Consider the following 21,326-nt stretch of genomic DNA (forward strand, 5'->3'; position numbering starts at 1 on the left):
GTCCCGGCGCTACCTGAACATCAGCACCAGATGCTCTCTAATATCATTAAAAAGGGCCATACTATTGCCAGTATGGCCATACAGTTGATTATGGACATAGCTGACACAGCATTATGTGTCATTTCCTCAGTAGTAGTCATGTGCTGCACCTCATGGCTCATCCCCTTGGGATACCAAAAAAGCTTTAGCACAATGTTACGATCTCCCATCCAACCACCAATGTCTCTCCGCTGAAAAGGCCAACAACATCCTTCATTCAATGAAAGACTCTAGGACAATGTTATGCACCTAGGCCATCTATACACCCCTGGATAAGTATTCCCCATTCCAAAGCCCTCAGGACTCATACCAACAATCCCAGCAACAACCACAAGTCCAACAGTGACAGAGGTGCAGACCACAACACTGATGGTTTGGCAGACAGCATCAAAGCGAACAGCCCTCTATGTCCCATTCTCAACTCTCCAAGCAACATTTTTGAGGGTGTGGTTGAGAGTCTGATCCAGTATTCTCAACAGGGCACCACACAACCATTCCACCACTATCTCCACCCTTTCTTGCATCAGTGGGAAGCCAGCATCACAGACAAATGAGTTCTGGAGCTGGTGGCACAAGGATATTTCATCCGCTTCGTCTCTACACCCCGCTTCCCCCACCCTATCCCTCTTCAGGGATCCTTCTCATGAAATTCTCCTTGACCAGGAGGTCCATCACCTCCTTAGTATGGGGCTGCTTGAGCACGTTCCTGAGGAATTCTGCAGCAGGGGTGTTCTACTCCACTTACTTCCTCACTCAGAAGAAAAGCAGGGGATGGAGACCTATTTTGGACCTCAGATGACTCAACAAATATGTCCTCTGCAGGTGCTTCTGGATGGTGACCCTCACTACCATTATTCCAGCCCTAGACAAGAACTATTGGTGCTCAGCTCTCAACCTACAGGATGCATATTTCCTTATCACCATCCATCTGACTCACAGGTACTTCTTCCGTTTCATGGTAGGGCCTTCCCATTTTCAATACTGGGTCCTCCCATTCAGCCTTTCCACAGCACCATCAGTGCTTTTCGAAAACCTTGGTGGTGGTGGCCACTCATCTTTGCCAGCAAGGGGTCATTATCTTCCCCTACCTGGACAATTGTCTCATAAAGGGACTGTTGCTCCCTGAAGCCTCATCACGTGCCTCTTACTTGGTCTGGGCTTCCACATGAAGTCCATGATCTATCCTACTCAGACTTTGGAGTTTATAGGAGCACACATCGACACCATCATGTCCATGGCTATACTGCCTGTTCAAAGATTTTGCACTTTATGCAACCTCATTCAGGCAGCACATCGGTTCCTACCATCACAGTATGTACCTGCCTGGCACTACTGGATCATATGGCTGCCACCACCCATGATCAAGCTAGCTTGGTTTCACATGCATTGTCTTCAGTCATGACTGGCCTCATGCTATGCTCTGGCCCGGGACCCACTTTCCAAGTTAGTAGCTATCCCTCCATGGATTCTCGTTTCTCTTCAATGGTGGACTTGTCCAGGCAGTGTTCTCTTTGGCATGCCGTTTCACCAACCGCCACCATCGGTCACATTTACCACAGATGCCTCTCTCCTCAGCTGGGAGTGCAACTTGGTCATCATATGGTACAGGGCAGATGGTTGTTCACTGAACAAATGCTCCACATCAACCTGTTGGAACTCCAAGCAGTCCGCTATGCCTGCAAACACTTCCAACAGTTTCTGGTGAGCAAGTCCATCAATATCCTTACTGACAGTATCATAGATTCACTATGTACCATTTGCATGTATTACATCAACTGTCAAGGGGGAGTTTGCTTACTGTTTCTCAACATGGAAGCCATAAGAATGTGGACATGGTGCATTTGACAGATCAGTCCAGTGGCTATGTATCACCCCGGCATTCTCAGTGTGACAGCCAATTCCCTTAGTCATCCATTCACTGACCATCATGAATGGGAAATTGACACAGGTGTCTTCAACTGAGCGCTTCAGTTGTGGGGCTACCCTCACATAGATCTGTTCACCACCAGAACCAACAGAAAATAACATCAGTACTGTTCCAAAGTGGGGCTTTGGAGACAGTCCCTCGGAGATGCCTTTGCCATCGTGTGGGACGTGCTTCTCCTGTATGTGCTTCCCCCCATTCTGCTTATCCACAGGGTGCTACTCAAGGTCAAATGAGACCAGGCCTTCAGTATCTTAGTAGCCCCAGCCTGGCCCAGACAAACTTGGTACCCTTACCTCTTTTGCATGTCTTGTAGCAGCTCCTTATGTTTCCTCCTCGCCACGATCTTCTGTCTTGGGACTTCGGCCACACTCTACATCCTGATCTCCTCAAGCTATACCTCCACTAATGGCTCCTTCATGGCTCCACAATGCTGAAACCGTATGCTCCAAGGGAGTAAGGAGAATCCTAGTCAACAGTGGATGGGAATCTACATGCAAATCTTACTTTTATAAGTGGCAGCGTTTTTCCCACTGGATGGACTCCTCATACCATGCTTTTGCCCATTCTTCTGGACTATCTTGTGCACCAATGCAAGTCAGGCCTTAGCCATAGCACAGTTTGAATGCATGCCACAACCTTAAGGGCTTTTCACCAGTCCAAAGAGGGACCCTTCGTTCCTGGCTCATCCTATCACCAGACACTTCGTAACGGGCCTCCAGAACACCTTCCTGTCAGTCCACCCCCCTAGTCCCCATATGGCAACTTAATCATGTGCTTTGCTACCTTATGAAACCACCCTTTGAGCCCCAGGCAATGTGCTCCTGGCTTCACCCATCTATGAAGATCTCTCTCCTTGTGGCAATCATGTAGGCTAGGTGCATCGGGGAGTTAGCCGCCCTAATGGCGGAGCCTCCCTACACTGTCTTTACCAAAGATAGTTACCTGGTGGCCTCGCCCTAAGTTCTTATCCAAAGTTCCCTCACTGTTTCACATCAACCAGCTGATTCATTTACTTCCTTCTTCTCAAACCCACACTCAATCATCACACATGGCATGGATGTCCGCTGGGCATTAGCCTTCTATATTGACCATATGAAACCATGGTGCAAATCTCTGTGGCTTTTCCTATCCTTCCCGGAACAGTCCAAAGGGCAGCCCATCTCATCCCAAAGACTTTCAAAGTGGGTTTCCTCCTGTATCCACACTTGATTTACACTTCTTCGGAGAGCTGCCAGGTGTTGTCACAGCCCACTCAACCCAGTCCATGTCTTCCACTACCGCTTTGCTCAAGAATGTACCTCTGGCAGACATTTGTAAGGCGGCCATGTGGCCTTCCAGTAACACGTTTGCCCAACATTATGCTCTCTCATCTAAAATCACTTCTTCTATCCAAGTTGGCCACACTGTATTGTCTACTGTGGTAATGACTGAGCTCCAAACCCACCTCCGTTTTGTAATTACTGCCCTATAGTCACCCACAGGGACACTACTCGAAGAAGAAGAGGAAGTTACTTGTGCAGTAATGATGGTTCTTCAAGGTATGTCCCCCTGTGCGTGCTCCACTTCTCTCCCTCCTTCCCCCACTTTAGAGCACCCTGCTCTAATTGTCATGTAGAAAAGAAATGGAGGAGCCTGAACTGCTCTGTGCATGCCAGAGAGCGTGAGGAGGCACTTCTGCATGTGTGGGGTGCAGGAAACCATGGCTATGGAAGAATCTGAGTGCCAGTGCAAGGATACACCAACATCCAGAGTGGAGCACCATGGAGAGACACATCTTGGTGAACAATTGTAACTTCAAAGTCCTTACTGTGCAATTTCAAAGTCCTTACTCCATTCCCATGGCTACAGAAGCTTAACTTCGAAGTAGGGTGCATGTAGACACTCAAATTTGAAGTTGTTTACTTTGGCGTTTGTACTTTGAAGTAAGTAACTTCGGAGTTATTTTTGTAGTGTAGACATAGCTTTATTTAGGAACGTAACCTGAACGTATAACGAGGACCCCCTGTACATTATACTCTGCAATTGAAGCATAAACTGTGTGGGGTAGCATGAAATTAGGATGTGTTTTTATGGAATCTGAGAAAACTGTGGAAGATGTTAAAAGCAATTAACAAGGACATGAGACTGCAAGTTATCCAAGATCACATCTTTAAAATAAGCATAGTCAGAGGAAGAGGAGAAAATTTAAGTATGTGATTTAATCTTGATACATATTTAACAAAAAAAAAAAAAAAAAAAGGGGAAATGAGAAGTGCCCAGACTGCTAAGAATCTCTTTTGTGAATTTAGTTTTCGGGTACGCTAGTTATGTAAAAGGAGGAAATGCATGGGGTTAGTGTGCATTGACTAAAGAGCAAAGACCTCTTTCGATGTACTGAACTTGTGTCATCTAGGAATGCAAATCCTGTGGAGGACTTGGTTTTTCATAAATGCATTTTCTGTAGTGGAATTCCATTCATGGAGCAATGGTAATTTCCTTTCTCAGGGCCTTTCTGGTTTTCAGACAGATTTGGCATGGAAGATTTAAAGAAATGAGGAAAATAAGAGAGACTGTGATTAGCTTAGTGGCATAGCTGCTACTATTGAAAGTGTTATGTGGTTATTAAATCAATGTATTACCCTCCCATCCACTTGAACAGAGGATGGAAAACATTGAAATAAAATTAAAACTGGTGTAAGTGCTGCTTGTTTGGATAAAAGCACATTTTCTTGTTTAAAAGGATTACTCATCTTTACCAAAACAAGGTATAGGAGTTAATTTCAATGATAAAGTGCTTTCTATCTCAGAGAGCCCTGACTTGCAGAGGTGATTGATTCAGGAAGGAAAGTAATTCATTCTTAAATTGCTAAATAGCACGTTAGGACTAAGTATCTAGGTAAAAGATGAATGGAGTCGTTTATAATCTTAAACAAGAGAGTGGGTGGGAAAGCAGGAAAGCCATGCTATGGGTGTACTTTGAAAACCAATACAAGGCAAACAGTTACCTATGGGTATAGGCACTTGGAAAAATGACCAAAGTAGCCTCTGCAAAAAAGACAACTAAGCTTGCTTTCAGTATCGGTTGATTAGAAGGTAATTCTATCTCTGGTAAAAGGTAGTGGAGTTTTTAACCACAAATTGGGACCTTTTTCTGTTCATTTGCCACAGTTGTGCCCTTGATACTCTTCAGGTGTGATTCAGTAAACAGTTCTCTCAATTTTCAGAGTGCAAGGGATAGCTGTCTCTCCTGATGATGCCTGTAACTCAACTGCTCCCCCTTATCCTGGTCCACGTTGCATCTAAAATGCCATCTCACCAGGAGGCAGGACACTGGCTGGTGTATTGACAAAGATATTTTGGGATTTAGTTGTTAGCTTGGTGGGTTTCAATTGGTTTATGAGCATGGGCTGCAGTCTCTGTATATGTGTGTGTGCACATGGTAAAAATCATGCACTCCATGCTTTCTGTTGTGTGAACTTTGAAGGTTAAAGTTGATAGCAACTAAAATTGGTTTCAAACTGAGATCTTTAATTTTTTGTTATCAGAAGAAAAAGTGGCTTCTCCCCCTTATTTCCATTCCTAAGCAGAGTGCTGCAAAATAGCTAATATTTTAACTAACACCTACAAGGTTTCAGATCAGATTTTACTGAAGATTCTTGTAAATGTTGATCGCGTGTTGCTTGTCAGATAGAGAAGATGTGCAGTGCAAAGGAATGTAAGTGTTGCACACGTGCATGTGGTTGGACTTTATGCCAAACGAGGTGTGGAGGAGGCCTTGTCTCTCAGCTGTACACACTCTCGAAGAGGGCGTTTTCCTGACTAATTTTAAGTATCTGTGGCCTCTTGTAAGTGTGTTTTTGACGGTGTTCTAAACTTGATAGGTTGAGCACAAATGAATAAATTCATCACCTTTCAGTGGTGGTAGCCTTCAGTGTTTTCAAAAGCTTGAGCAATGACATATCATTCAGAATGTGTAACTCTCCCTCTTTAAAGGAGAAAACACAAGTTATGGTGATTGCTTGTCTGTGGTAGTCTTAGAATTCAAACCATTCAGGAATCACTGTAGTTGCAGCAAAAGTTTCTGGCCTAGTCTCCCTTTTCTGTAGGGGGAGTCTTTTTAGCTGTCTTCTGAGACGAGTCCTGCTTTTAGTCTCCCTGAAAGGGCCTGCTGTCTTCCTACTCAGTACAAACCTGATGGCTGACTGAAGAGACCCACAGAGTAACCCGCTCCACTTTCTAAAGTTTCTGCCTCTTCCTTGAATATCTCAAGCGCTAGGTAGTCCTGACATTAGTTTGAGTACTTTAAATAATTGCACCTTAAGATAGTGTTACTGCCGGTCATTCTAAAAACATTGTGTTTGTGTTCTGTGTGGTGGGAGGAAGTGTGTCTTAATGTTCATCAGGCAGGTAGCTATTTATTGTTGTTTGCCTCCAATTCTTGGTCTGTGGTGGGATAATGTATAGGGAATGGGATAGGCATTTTCTATTGTTATGAACTATATTGTTACACTGGTCTGCTCCTGTCTATAAAGTTGATTTAACCCAATCTGTATGAGTTAAACTGAATAGAGTCCTTTTCTTGTTGCCCCAAAGCAGCCCTTGGGAGGGGGAATGGTAAAGTATATCTGACATAATTGTATTTAAATGCACATCATATCTTGTGTAGGAAATCAACTTGTTCCAAAAACACCGTCACACTAAAACAAACTGTAAAATCAATTGGTGGATTTACACAGGCGACACTGAGGGCATAACTTGGCTTGGAAGGTGTTGATGCATGAGCTGGAAAGGATCCAGTTCACTTGTCAGAGACCAGAGAGAGCTGGAGCAATTACTAGTTTTAAAATCTATAGTTTTACTGGAAGACTGAGCAAATTGTATATCAGTTATAAAATGGAGATGCAGTGAATCGAAACCTATAATGCCCTTTGTAGGAGTCACTTGTTAGAACAGAAATCATTCATGTTTCCATGGATTCCTGTATATTTTGCTTTTTAAAAGACATTAAAAACCATAATCCCAGAAGTTAACAGCTTTCCTCTGTGCTCTGTGTATGTTAAGTTTGTTTATTCTTTTAATTATTCTGAAGCATGGTGGCATTGCTAAGCACTGCAACTTTTCCTTCTCCCTCCTTTCAGTTATGGGCCACCTACTTGACTAAACTGAGAAACAGTAGCAGACGAGTAAATGGATTCTTTTTATCTTAAAAAGCTTTTCAGTATTACAAGCAATCAGCAACTTCATGTTTTTGGGAGGCAGCTCTTATACTTCAATACTTTGTATACAGAGAAGGGATGGGGAGTCCATAAAAATTTGACCCAGAAGATATCTTTTAATCAGGCAGCATTTTATTAGTGATAAGTTAAAAGCAATGATTTTTTGGAGCTGCTCCTCCTCTTTATCATAAATCTTTATTTACAACTCAAAACAAAATATTATAAGTAGTTCTGACTAGTAATTTTAATTATATATCAAATGTATTAGTCTGCCAGCAAGCTACCATTAAGTTTTTAATCTATATATAATCATATGATTTATACAGTTAAATTACTTTGCACAAAATATGTGCAAGCCCTGGAATTCATCCAGCTTACCGTTCACTAAATTGCCCTCTAATAAAAATCAATCCATGTGAAGATGCCGTTGCAAGTTGTGGGTTTTTTTAAATCTCCATGACATTTGTAGCAATTGATGCCTGATTATCAAACTCCTTTGTTTGGGATTTTCTTTTAAAAACATAAATGTAAAATATGATAATTTTGATAGAAGATGGCTTTATCATTCCAAATTTTGGTGTCTGATCATGGGGTCCAACAATTAGAGCAAAGGAGAACCTGCCCCTTTTCTTTACTTATTCCTATCTCTCTTTTTGCCCTCTTTTTTCCTTTGGAAAAACACATTTTTTTTATTGCAGTGTTGCACATGAGCATAGTCTTTACCCCAACAACACTTTTTTCGTAGGGGAAAACATATCTGCAGGTGTAGGGTGCGAGAAGAGTTTGTAACAGTCTCATGAGAGCAGATCGACCCCTCTGTGAATCCTCAGGAGAATCGAAACAGACCAGTCTGTGCAAGGTGAAAGCTGCAAACTGCCACGGGAACAGCTGCAGAACAAGCCGCGCTTGCCAAGGTTTCAAGGCTACGCTGGCAGTAGGCCACAAGAGATAGTGATAAGAAATGCATAGGCAATTTTAGGCAATCTTATGTTAATGAGCTCAGCTTTATCAGCTAGTGTTAGGAGGCTGTTACTGAGCCTCTCGCCGAGCAAAGCTCCGACGCGTCGGGTTTTCCCCCACTGGTGACTGCGGCATCTCCGGGGCTCCTGTCGCGGGTGTCACGCGCTTTCAATAAACCAAATATAGCACTCGCCTTCTGGGTGCAGCCTCGTCTCTGGGGAACCCAAGCCTGGTTGGCTACAATTGGCGCAGCGAGCAGGGTTCTCCAGGTACGATGCCCTTTTGGTCGAAAGCGGGGGAAACAGGGAAGCCAGCGCTGTCCCTGCAGCGCATACCAGGATGGCCCTCGACAGAGCGATGGGGGACAGTAGTGCGGATGGTGGCCTGTTGGGCAGCCCCGGCAGACTGGCCAGAGTTGCAGGAGGCGGCGGGCGTGACGCCGGTATAGGTAGAAGGGGCGTTGCGTCGGCTGCAGTTGAGCCGCCAGCCAGGGACGGAAAAAAGGGTGGCGAGAGAGGTAGCATGGCTTTTCCTAACCGCCCTCCGGGCCCTGGGTGATAAGCTTCTCCGCCTGCAGAAGGCGCTGGCAGGGAAGGAGCAGGAATGTTGCAATTTGGCGGATGCGCGGGCAATAGCACAGGAGGTGGTTACCTCGCAGTCCAAAAGGACGCAAGAGTTAACCCATCGTTGTGAGGTGTTGGCAGCGAGAGTTGCGAATCGGCAGCGCGCGAAAGTAGGGAAAGCACCGGTGTCGAAGGCCCAAGTGCGTGCGGTCCTAGCGCTAGCCTCTTGGGACCCTGAGACCTGGGATGGTAACATTTGGAGCTCTTCCTCGTCTGAGGAGGAGGAGGAGGTGGTGATCGGGGAGGCTGTGCCTACCGACCCGAGACAGGCGCGTCCCGTTCGGGAGATGAGGTCGGAAGGGGGGCAACTGCGCTCCGATGTCTAGCGAACGTTTAAGACAAGTGAGTTGCAGGAGTTGGTGAAGAGTTTTAAGCAGGAGCCGGGGGAAGGCCTTTTGGCCTGGCTGGTGCATTTGTGGGACAACGCGGGCAATTCTGTGTTGCTGCTGCCTGCGGAACTCCACCAGACGGTTGTGTTGTCCCAGGATTCTCAAGTCAGGCAGGGAGTGCAGACTATGCAAGGTCTGAATGATGGACAGGGAAATGCTGTGGAAGCGCCGTCCCTGTACCGCTGGTTGGCTGTGGCGGTGGACCAAGTCTACCCCTCCCCGGGGGAGCTGGAAGCACAGGTGAGGCCCTGGCGCACGATCCCAGAAGGGGTGAGTGCACTGAGGCGGCTAGGCATGGCATGGGCTGTGGCCCTTGACATGGGACTGGATGATGTAGCGGTCCAGAAATCCATCAAGGCCACTCTGTTACGCCTTGCCCCTCTCGAGCTGAAGGCTTCCCTTATGGCCGTGGTCATGGCAGCGGGCGGGACTGTAGGTGACTTGGTGGGAACATTGATGCAGTTAGAGGCTGTCATAGGCGGCGCGAAAGCGGTCTGTGCCACAAAAGGAAAGGGTGGTCGGGCGGGAGCCTCTGGACAGGAAAAAGGACACGCTAAGGTGACTCGGAGAACTATGTGGAAGGATTTACTGAAGGCAGGAGTGCCCCGTGAGGAGATCAATGGTGTGCCAACACCAGACTTGTACAAGCGTTGGTTACAATTGCCACCTACCCAGCGGAGCGAGGATGTGGGCGCCTCCAAGAGGGCGGGCGAGACTCAGGCACCACAGAAAGGCACAGGAGCTAGGGGGAGGACCAAGCCTAGTGCCCCGGTCGACTGGACCCTTCCCCCTAGGAAGTGATGGGGAGGCGGGTCCCCTGCGGTACGGGCTGTGGCTGTGCAACAGGTAGCAGGGGACCGGCGCCCATTCGTCCCGTTAACCATCAAGTGGCCCCAGGGAGGGGAAGCAGCATGTGCTTGCTCTGTTAGACACTGGAGCTGAAGTGACCATTCTGCATTCTACCCAGACTGCGGGTCATGTGGTGGTTGTGCAGGGCCTCGGAGGAGCAGAGACCACCGCTTATTCGGTGGAGGTCACCCTCACGCTGGGGAAAGCCCCTCCCTTTCGGGCAACTGTGCTGGCTGCGCCGTTAGGTGAATACATCATTGGCATGGATGTTTTGCGTGGCCGGTGTGTGGACACACAGTATGGGCTGTTTGCCTTTGGGCACCCCCGATACATTCGGGCAATCAGAACTGTGGAGCCCCTACTTCGGGGACATCCCAAATGGGAGCCTGTACGCGTGCCGGTCCCCCAGAGCCCGGTGTCAGTCAAGCAGTACCGCATTCCCGGTGGAGAGCAGGAGATCAGTGACACTATTGCTGCATTGCTACAGGTGGAGATTATTCGGCCCACGCTGAGCGCCCTCAACAGCCCCATCTGGCCACTGAAGAAGCCGGATGGCTCGTGGCGCATGACAATGGACTATCGAGAACTCAATAAGGTAACCCTGGAGCTAACGGCCGTAGTTCCGGACATGGTTACCATTCTGGAGCGCATCACCGTGGCGGCCTTGCCGTGGCATGCTGTCATAGACCTGGCTAATGCGTTTTTCTCTGTTGACATTCATCCCGAGAGTCAGGAGCAGTTTGCCTTCACGTGGCTAACAAAGCAGTACACGTTTACCGTGTTACCACAGGGCTTTAAGCACTCCCCGACGATCTGCCATCAGCTAGTGCAGGCTGATCTGGAGCGTCTGGACCTCCCTACATCGATGACGTTATGATCTCGGGACCAGATGAACCGACTGTTCAAGCTGCCCTGGACACCATTGTAACAGGTTTGCAAGAACTGGGGTGGGATATTAACCCCAAGAAAGTGCACGGTCCAGCTACCAGCGTGCTCTACTTGGGTGTGCTGTGCATGGGTACAGACAAATGCATTCCGCCGAAAGTGCGGCATACCATCCAGGCATTCCCCACACCCTCATCTAAACAGCAGCTGCAAACCTTTCTGGGCCTTCTCGGTTTCTGGCGTGCTTTTATTCCGCACCTTGCTTTTCTTATGCGTCCTTTACAGGAGCTTGTGCGCAAGGCCACCCAGTGGCACTGAACAGAGAAGCACCAACGCGCCTTTGACCTCTGCAAAGAGGCGGTGGTAGCACATGCCCGCCTCACTGCACCGCTGCAGGGCGAACCGTTTGAACTGGAGGTAACAACCGTCGGCGATGTGGCGTCCTGAGGTCTGTGGCAGCAGGTAGGAACCCAACGAAAAGAACCTATCGGTTTCTGGTCACGAACCCTCCGTGAAGCCGAAGGTGGGTACACCCCCCTGGAAAAGCAGATCCTAGCAGTGGTGTGGGCTTTGCAGGACACTGAGCGGGTCACGGGCGTCGCCCCTGTTACCGTGCGGACCCCGATCCCCTTAATGGGGTGGGTCACGGATACCTCTGAGTGTGCACGTACGGGCGTAGCCCAAGCAGCTACCCACTTCAAGTGGAAACACTACTTACAGCAGCGCATGCGCTTGGGAGCCCCCACACTTACTGTTCCACATGCCCTGCTGCTGCGAACCATTACTTTTCAGCATGATCCCCAGCTAGCAGATGAGCTACCCACTGTCGACCCACCAGTAGCCCCCTCGCTGGTGGCAGAGGCACCTCTGTTGGATACCGTGCCTGAGGAGAGGAGAGGAAGCATCTGGGTAACCGACGGGTCTGCTACATACACCGCAACAGGACAGAGACAGTGGCGAGCAGTTGCATACGCCCCCTACAGGGATGAAATCGCCTTTGCCTGGGGAACAGGTAACTTGAGCCAATGGGCGGAATTGCGGGCAGCGACACTGGCAGTGGAAACTGGACAAGCGGAGACCTTTATCTGTACTGACAGCTGGGTAGTCTACAAGGGTCTGCGCACCTGGGTAACAACGTGGGAAGCCAAGGAGTGGAAAATAGCGGATCGTCCCCTCTGGGGCGCCGACTTGTGGTAACAACTATTAGCTTTTGCTTGGCAGAAGCCTCTGCCGGTGCGGCACGTTGATGCCCATATCAAACAGACGACTTTGGAGGCGCAGTTCAATGCAGCCGTGGATCAGATGGCAGGACACACAATCACAGAGCGCGCCATGGCCCTCCATGTGGAGTCAGGGCACTGAGGTGCTCACGCAGCCCACCAATACGGCTTAACCAAGGGTGAGAACCTCCCCCTGGTGGCGTATCGGGCAGCCCGACTGAAATGCACCATCTGCACCAAATTGGCCCCAGTAGCGCTAGCCACAGGAAGCATACGCCGCGGGCACCTGCCCTGTAGTGAGTGGCAAATCGATTACATCAGACAGCTACCTCCATCGCGCTCGTGGCTCTATGCGCTGACCGCCGTGGACACCTATACGGGCCTGCTGTTTGTACATCCCTGCAAGCATGCAGACACTGCTGCTACGATCACAGCACTCACTCAGCTCAGCGAACGGTATGGTGTCCCACTAGCAATTCAGAGTGATCAGGGCACACATTGCACCGCCCAACGCGTTCGTGACTGGGCGGCTGACCTACGGGTAACCTGGACATTCCACATGCCCTATACCCCCACTGCAAGTGGGCTAATTGAGTGGATGAATGGACTTCTGAAAGAGCAAATCCACAAACTAACACCCACGAACACCCTGAAAAGGTGGGGGGAGGTGGTGCACCGTGCTGTTTTCCTTCTTAACAACCGGGCGGTTGGACCCACTACGCCCTATGAGCGCCTGCGCCTTGCCCCTGAGCAAGGAGTTGTAATCCGTGTCAGGCAGGCCTCCCTCCCAGGCCAGGTGCAAGTGGAAGGACACCGGGTGGTGCTCCTTGCTGGGACTCCAGAAACGGTAGCACCACTGACCACTGCTAAACCCTGGGCGGGGGCGGACATGCTTGAGTGTACCCCTGAGATCCTCTTTGCTGTTAATACCCGAGTATCTATCTGGGTTGAGTTGGGTCCCAACTCACTGGTCTGTTCCTGGCCCACCACTGGCTGAATTACGGTGTTACAATCACACCGACCAGCCAGTTGTCTGGGAAGCAGGGCAACCCCTAGTCGAGCTGGTCCCTGTGACGCCCACAACGGCACACATAGAGTGTGCCCCCGCACCAGCAACCAGCGCACCTTTGATCAGCTCCTGGTGCCATGGTGCGCCTTCGGGGGCTATACAAGCAGTTACGATCTTAGCAGAAGGCTCGGGCACGGCCGTGGTCCTCCGTGAAGGTGAGGACTCTCCTCAATGTGTTTCTTCCCGGAGGCTGATGCTACGGACCTTGTAACCATGGCCTGGCTGTGGCGCTGGTACCTCTGGACTGCTGTAGCACTGGCCTCGGAGTGGGGCCCACGTATCAGTGACCGCTCCAACGTATGGGTAAAGTTGGCACAGACTGCCATCAACGTGTCTGCCTTTTGTCTACCCCACAGTATGGCCATGGGACAGCTCATGGACACCTGTTTCATAGGTGTCAGTGCTACTCCTGCTCTCTTGCAAAACTATGCCCTTTTGTATAACTTTGCTTTCACTGCTCTCATATGCTGTTGTCAAGTCTGTTCCACAGGTGCACACTGTGTTGCCAGAAGAGCATCAACCACCTCACTTGATTCCTACTAGCCTCGGCGTTCACAAAGGGGTCGCGGGGAGGAGTGTAGGGTGCGAGAAGAGTTTGTAATGGTCTCATGAGAGCAGATCGACCCCTCTGTGAATCCTCAGGAGAATCGAAACAGACCAGTCTGTGCAAGGTGAAAGCTGCAAACTGCCATGGGAACAGCTGCAGAACAAGCCGCGCTTGCCAAGGTTTCAAGGCTACGCTGGCAGTAGGCCACCAGAGGTAGTGATAAGAAATGCATAGGCAATTTTAGGCAATCTTATGTTAATGAGCTCAGCTTTATCAGCTAGTGTTAGGAGGCCTGTTACTGAGCCTCTCCCCGAGCGAAGCTCCGATGCGTCGGGTTTTCCCCCACTGGTGACTGCGGCGTCTCCGGGGCTCCCATTGCGGGTGTCACGCGCTTTCAATAAACCAAATATAGCACTCGCCTTCTGGGTGCAGCCTCGTCTCTGGGGAACCCGAGCCTGGTTGGCTACAGCAGACATAGTAGAACCTTACTCGTTTGCACTCCAATAAACCACATTACTTAATTTGCGACAAAATCTTATGCTTGATGTGTGACGTTTTCTGCGACTGTTGGAGATGAGGCAGCTGTAACACATCTTTGATTTGGTAAAGGGGAAAGCATTTCATCTTGTTCATGCTCAACAATACTGCATGTGCTATTGTGCACGGCTAATGTTCAGTACCTCTCCCATCCATTAATTCATTTTAGGGAGGTTCCTAGCATCACTGCTCAGAGCAACTGCACCTGTATTCCCTCTCACTGGTCCACAAGTTGTCAGCTCCGCAGCTGTCATCTCTCTTGGGAAGAGATGTGCTGCACTTCTTGTCTGGGGTGTTTCCAAGCTGCACGATTCCCTGCCTATACTGTGTATTCTCTAGCAAGTCAAATTGGCTAAGCAGGCCTTTTCCTCTTTCTTGGAGGCTATAATCAGCATTATTGCCCAGTTACGCTTAAAGTGAAAACATTATAAAGCAAAATATTAAAAATACAGAAAAACACATACACATGCTGAAAAACTTCCCAGAGATCACCTCCAATTCAAACAGGAAAACTGACAGGTGATCAGTTCTTCCATCCCCACCAAGGATTTTTTCCTAAGATCAGAAGTTCATAATTGTGGTTAGTACAGATCAGCCCTCCCCATGAGTCTGTGGATTGCTCCTTTATACAGTTTGGACCACTGATCTTGTCCTTGTGTAATAGGTGATCAGCAGACAAAGATCCTCTTCAGGGCAAAGCTTCAAAAGGCTGCATTCTTGTATAAATGGACATATACCTCCCTCGAGAGAGTTCCTGGGAAACTTAACTTCCAAAGCTCATTCTTATCTGGCACATGGTTTAAAAGAATCCTTTGAAGCTCATAGTGCGTCTTTCCTACCCTTGCTGCTTCCTTAGACGTTTCATATAATCCTTCAATAATACATAAGCATTTTGCATGTTAACACAATGCTCTCTTACCATATTTAAACTTCATTTAATATGTTTTGTCCAGGAAATTACCATCTCTGTCCCTGCCTGGTTTACAGGGCTTTGCATAACAAAAAGTAAATCAGGTTCTGGTGCCAGCAGAAAAACAGTTCTAGGACCGTAGAATACTAGATCTGGAAGGAATCTTGAAAAGTCATCAAGACCAGTTATCTGCACTTACGACAGAACCAAGCACCCTCTAGATCATCTTTGGCAGATGTTTATGTAACCTGGTCTTAAATATCTCTAATGATGGAGATTCCACAACCTCCCTAGACAATTTCTTCCAGTACTTAACCACCCTGACACACACAGTTTTCCCTAATGTCCAACCTAAGCCTTCTTTGCTGCATTTTAAGCCTGTTGCTTCTTGTCGTATCATCGGAGGTAAGGAGAATAATTTTTCTCCCTCCTTGTAACACTTTTTTTTTTTAGGTACTTGAAAGCTGTTTTCATGTCCCTTCTCAGTCGTCTTTTTTCCAAACTAAACAAAACAGAAGTAATCGGTAGCTTTAAAAATGTACAGCAGGTAGAGAGAGAGTACCTTCCCAAGCGGTAGGTTTCCAAGGGACTGTTAGAGCCAATGAAGAAAAGCATGTTTGTAATGATCTGATAGCTCGAAGCTACTTTTCTTTGTTTTGGTTTGTATTTTCATTTTATTATTTGGTGGTCAGGAATGAGACACTATCTGCCCCGTCACTTGTAAGGAGGAATATAAACACAACAGGAAGGCATCCATATATTGTTTCCTGTAAGCCAAACAGCAGGACTCTGTAGTTTTTCAAGTCCCACTTACCTCATTAATATAATGCTTCCTGTAATGTCACCTCTTGGGTTGCATCCTGGTTGCATTTATGGAAAGATAAATTTCACTGCTTCTATGATCTGACATAAAAGTAGTAGAGAGCTTGATGCGCTTTACCCTGAAAACTACGTGGAAGATAGAGAACTTGACTCTCTTTGATGCTACAGAGATGGGTGCGGTGAGAATCTAAATGGATTAGAACAACTGATATCTTCTGAAAAGCATTCTTAAGAGAATTTGGCTACTCATATGTTCTTTCTCTCTCCTGTCCTAGTAGAGTAACTTCACATTGACTGTTGATTTATTAACTGCTGCTAATTATTTGTCTATCTTTGACATCATAGTTGCTAAGCAAACAACCATCATGTCACATGGAGAGAAATATGCCTATGTTGTGTTCTTAAATTGTTCTCTGGTTGTGATAATTCCTAGTTCAACTCCAGTGAAGAACAGATGGACTTCCTTTGGATCCATATCAGCAGTGTAGGGTGACATGGTGTGAAAAAGCTGGAAAGTGGGTCTTCAGTAAACATTAAGAAAATGTAAGTGTGCACAAGGCATTGGAATGCAAGTCAGACAAACAAACGCACAAAGTCTTTGATATTTAAAAGATGTTTGTTTTATTCATCTGCACTGCCTCATGAACAGCAAGAAGCTGTATAATTACCTCTGAACATTTAAGATTCTAGGAAATTTCAGCAGTCTTTCAAGACCCATTAAAATGTTTTGTGGAGAAAACTAATTTAGATACAGTAATCACCATAGGACCTGATCATGAAAATGCTACAGTCTTATGAAGCCAGGATTGGGAGGATCAGGTGCCTACTCCTGCTTTTCTCTTCCTTCCTTTTCTTACTGGGTAACTGTGTCAGCTGTTTTGATGACGATTAACTTATTCTCATTTTAGATTATTGTAACAGAGATACAAGTTATACCTTGAAATTGGCTTTGGATGACTTTTTTGTGGGGGAGGAGCATAGAGTAAGGATTTTTTTTCTTTCCATTTGTAGCGAGGAATGATGCAGCTGCACTGAATGAGTGGTGGTTATGGTTTATTACTATTTTTTTTAATTAACAGTCATTATGTACACACTGTAAGGAATGGGTGTTAATTCCTTGTCTGGTCTGTCAGAGAGTTACTTTTTTGAAAGATTTATCTATTCAATTAGAGAGAATTGATTTCTTGTTGCTGCAGATAATCTGTTCAAAAGTGACTTGAAAAGGTAATTAGTCTTTGCTAGAAAGCAGTAAGTATAATAAGGTTTTTACTAAGCACACTAACCTGGTTTTAATTTTTGTAATTATTTTAATTACTTCGCTTTGCACAGATGAACACCAAAATGAGTTTCTTATTAAAGCTACTGGAGATTTAAAATCAGACTCTGAAGAAACAATAAATGTCAAGTTTGTGTAAGGAGTACTCTAAAAAATATTTAAAGGGAATTCAAGAGCAGATTTTGACTAGTTCTGAATGACTGCAGCTACTGGCAGTATCAAAGAAAGGATACATAGTCTATTGTAACTGCCAAGATTTTCTCCACCTTTGACCCACTATCCCCAAAATAAAATCCAAGATACACTGAGAATAAGTTTTAATTCTGGGCACTATGACTAGATTTATATTAGGAGTGGGAAATCCTTTGCTAAATGAGTTGATTCATCTTTGTAGGAACGTGTGCCATTCCCCAAGATACAGTCTGAACTGTTGAACAGCTGTGCCCCAAAATCAGGTCCGCAGACAGGAGGGACAAAGTGGGGGAAGCTGCCCCAGAGCACCGCACTGCATATGGTGCACAGCTCTGAGGGCTGTAGGTCAGGGCAGTGTCTTGCGCTGTGGTCAGGGAGGCCTTGACGGCAGGCTGCCTCAGACCTGCCCCTTCTGCCCCTTCCAGGGGTGCAGAGCTGTCCCCTTGTACACCTTGCCCCCCCCCGCCCTCAACCCTGCAGTTGAGGTGCCTTTCACACTGCTTCACAGAGAGAAGCCACTCCTGTTCTGTTTACATACACTAGCATGCAAAATCGTTCCTACTGAATTCTGTTGCAGAGTAACACCAGCAAATTCCCTGTCCTGGACGTGACCCAAGAGTTATCAATACTGCCCTGCTCTTCCTTCAGTGCCGTACAAGCTCCTAGAAAGTCCATTTCATGAATAAAAATAAGTACTACCCCTGTTATCTCAAATGAAGGTGCCAGACATTTCAGTCAAAGTGCACACTTGTTTAGATAGGGTAATGAAACAAGTTAATTACACAAAAGGTAGATTTTACGTGATTACAAGTCAGAGTTGGCTACAAAGAAATAAAGGGTAAAGTTCAAGCTGAGTGAACTTAAAGTGAAAAGATTTTCTCACCAGCCAGACTGCTCTGGTCATGTGGATTCTTCAGCCAGAATCCCCCATCACCAGTTCAGTGATTCCTCTTTTGTCTTTCAAATATTGTTAATGCTGTGAGTAGAGGTGATGTGGGAGAGGTGATTTTGTGTCCTTGGTTCTTCCTTGTTACAGCATTCCCCTTTGAGAATCTTCTCCAGTGGGTGTTCAGGTGAAAGCAATTGTTTGCCAAGATGTAAAGTTCTTGTCCACCCCTCTTTCCTGCCAAAAAATGGCTCCTTGGTTATACTGACACCTGGTTCAGGTACTGGCAAATCTGTTGTCTCTGAAGAACTGATTTGGGCTGCTTTTCTAAACTTCAGGCATGTCTCAGCAAGGTCATACAGTAGAATCTTACCTTTTTTGTATAATGTTGCTACACATATTTTATCAAGATCATGATGATCAGCAGATTGAGTTTTCAAATGATACCTCACAAGGCACACTTTGTACAAAATTACCCTACTTTTGTGAAAGTGGTGAACGTAGGAGTTACATACAGTCTGTCACAATTATATGGCCCCATTAGTATAGTATCTGAATTTCAAATGTGTATTCAGTAATGATGGCTATACCTTCCCAACTTGTAGATTCAACTTAGCTAGGATTTTTTTTTTTTTTGTGGGGGGGAGCTATTTACATGTGTGTGAGTGGATGTGTTTTGTGTGCCTGAAGAAGTTCAGAGAAAACTAATTCAGTAAGGTTTGTATACAATTCTGAAATGATCTTTCTGTGCATTTTTGGCATTGTGAGTTACTTAATCCAGATCCAAATCCTGAAAAAGCTTGGTCTCCTACTCTCATGGGCATCCCTGCTATTGGTCCATTATTCTGTTTTTATCCTGAGGTTCTGTTAATTAGCTTTTGCTCGCTAATGTGTTCTCTTATCTCCCATTTCTTTCCAGTTTTAAGTTCCTCCATCCATTTTTTTGTGCTGAGTTCATGGAAACCTCACAAGCCCAGCTCCATGAGTAAATTTTGAACCCACACTTTAAAGATTACTTGTACTTCTCCTTCCATCTTGCCTGAGCATGCTTTCCTCTTAGCTGATTAATTACAGTCTGTTCAATACAATGTTCCAAAGAGAGCTAACAAGTACAGAGGGAGCTACATCTTATGGAATGATTGTTACCTTCTTTAACTTTCCTGTTTTATCCAGAACACCTGAAGAAACGCTTGGAAGACTATATGGCCCAGTTCCCAAATGTCCGAATCTTGCGCACCAAGAAGAGAGAAGGACTAATAAGAACTCGAATGCTGGGGGCCTCTGTGGCAATAGGAGATGTTATCACATTCTTAGACTCTCATTGCGAAGCCAATGTAAACTGGCTGCCACCTCTGCTAGGTAAGGAGTTTTGAAGTGTTGCCCAAAAGTGATCTTCAGCCTGGTAATCAGGTGAGAGATGTCAGCATGTGCTTTATTGTATGGTCATTCTGCTGTCTTCTCATTCAGAAATGTCCAAAGTAACAATAGATGACCATCTGAAAAACTGACTTTCTTAAGAAAATCCTGGGAGAGCTGTCAGCAACAATAGCCTTCAGTGCAATGCATTTCTCTGTGGAAGGGTGATTTCTCCCAAATATTTTTTGTTTAATTAAAAACAGAGATCATGGTCTGTTACGTCCCCACTAAAAATAATCTCATGTAACTTACATTTTGTTGGGAGAACAAACCATTCATGTCGTCAATCAGCAGCTTGTAAGGAGGAATTAGTTATAGGATCTAAAGCTAAGCTTGTAGATTTTAAATAGCTCTTGATTCTGTTTCTATGGAAATGTGTTTTAAGGTAACTTCATAATCTGCATGCATGTAGAAAACCATGTTTTATGGATATGAACTACTATGTACACCTAAAAAGTGTTTTATCCTTTACAAAATTGTGCTTAAAATAGTGTTTAATGGGATTTTAGTTTCATAAAGTAAATTCCTTTTGAATGTATCGGATTAAATGAGCAATGTTCTCTCTTTTCAAGGGAACTGCCTCTTTTCAATATATCTTAATTCTGCAGCACCATAGTCCCCAACTAATCAAATTCTGGAGATTTTCTTTAGATGACAGTTCTGCTTGTGCTGAAATGCAAGTGAGTTTTGTGTGATGCCCAAATGGAAAGTAGAATGAGACCTGGCTTTTTTGCATGTGACCAATGCCAAGGTTTGAACTCAGGAAACTTGACCAGAAACATTGTGCATGCTAAACCAGCCACATGACTTACACTGGGCATCTGGGAGTATCCAGTTTACTTATGGTTACACTGCAATTTGCTTTTATAGCATCTTTAATCATGAAGAATATCAGGTTATTCTACATGTCTGTTTCAAGTGCCATGTATGCCATTGGAATGCAGCCACCTCTGGAGTGAAACATGGCATCTGTCTAGCAAATAATGACAGAACGCATCAGGAGGTGAAGAAAAATGCAGTCACAAATTAAAATGAAAAATTGTCTGCTGAGTTCTCAAACAGCAATGCTGTTACTTTCACAGCCTGTCAGTTTGTGCGTCTGGTATTAATTCTGTGTGGTATAAACATTTGCGAGTTGTTGAGCCCCAGGGAAAGGAAACAAAAGTAGTCCAAATGTCATTTAAATCACATATATAGTATGCTTTAATTTAACAAGTACAAAACATTTTGTTTATAGGAAACTAAAATATATTATCTGTCCTATGGTGCTTAAAGTTAACTTCTAGTTCGGAAAACTTGTTAATAAAATGTATATTTTGAAGAAATTCCAGATGTCCGAGTTGGAACTAATCCGGTCTCAGTATTTTTCAGCTGGAATTAAAGATTGAGGGGAGGCACAGATGTCCATTTCCAGAGCCTGTCAAGATTATTTATGGCATTAGTCTGAATCATTTCCTGCCAGATTCTGGCAGGAGTTTCAAAGCTTATTGGGGTTAGGTGGCATACTGCACTAGCTTTTACCCGGTGCAGAAGGAGCTTGTATTTAGGATACTTGTAAAAATTAGTTTTGTGGACTCGACAAAG

The 21,326-nt window shown here is 45.9% G+C and overlaps 1 protein-coding gene across 3 annotated transcripts in view; it reads left to right on the plus strand.

The window, feature by feature from the left end:
• Nucleotides 1-21,326, plus strand: part of GALNT10 (polypeptide N-acetylgalactosaminyltransferase 10) — a 156,146-nt gene that overhangs the window by 93,982 nt on the left and 40,838 nt on the right. For all 3 annotated transcript variants that reach the window (XM_075010128.1, XM_075010127.1, XM_075010129.1), the window contains exon 5: nucleotides 19,500-19,685. In XM_075010128.1, the coding sequence (XP_074866229.1) occupies nucleotides 19,500-19,685 (186 nt within the window). The remainder of the gene's footprint in view (nucleotides 1-19,499; nucleotides 19,686-21,326) is intronic.

Source organism: Carettochelys insculpta, chromosome 15 (assembly GCF_033958435.1).
Source record: "Carettochelys insculpta isolate YL-2023 chromosome 15, ASM3395843v1, whole genome shotgun sequence".
Taxonomy (NCBI): domain Eukaryota; kingdom Metazoa; phylum Chordata; order Testudines; family Carettochelyidae; genus Carettochelys; species Carettochelys insculpta.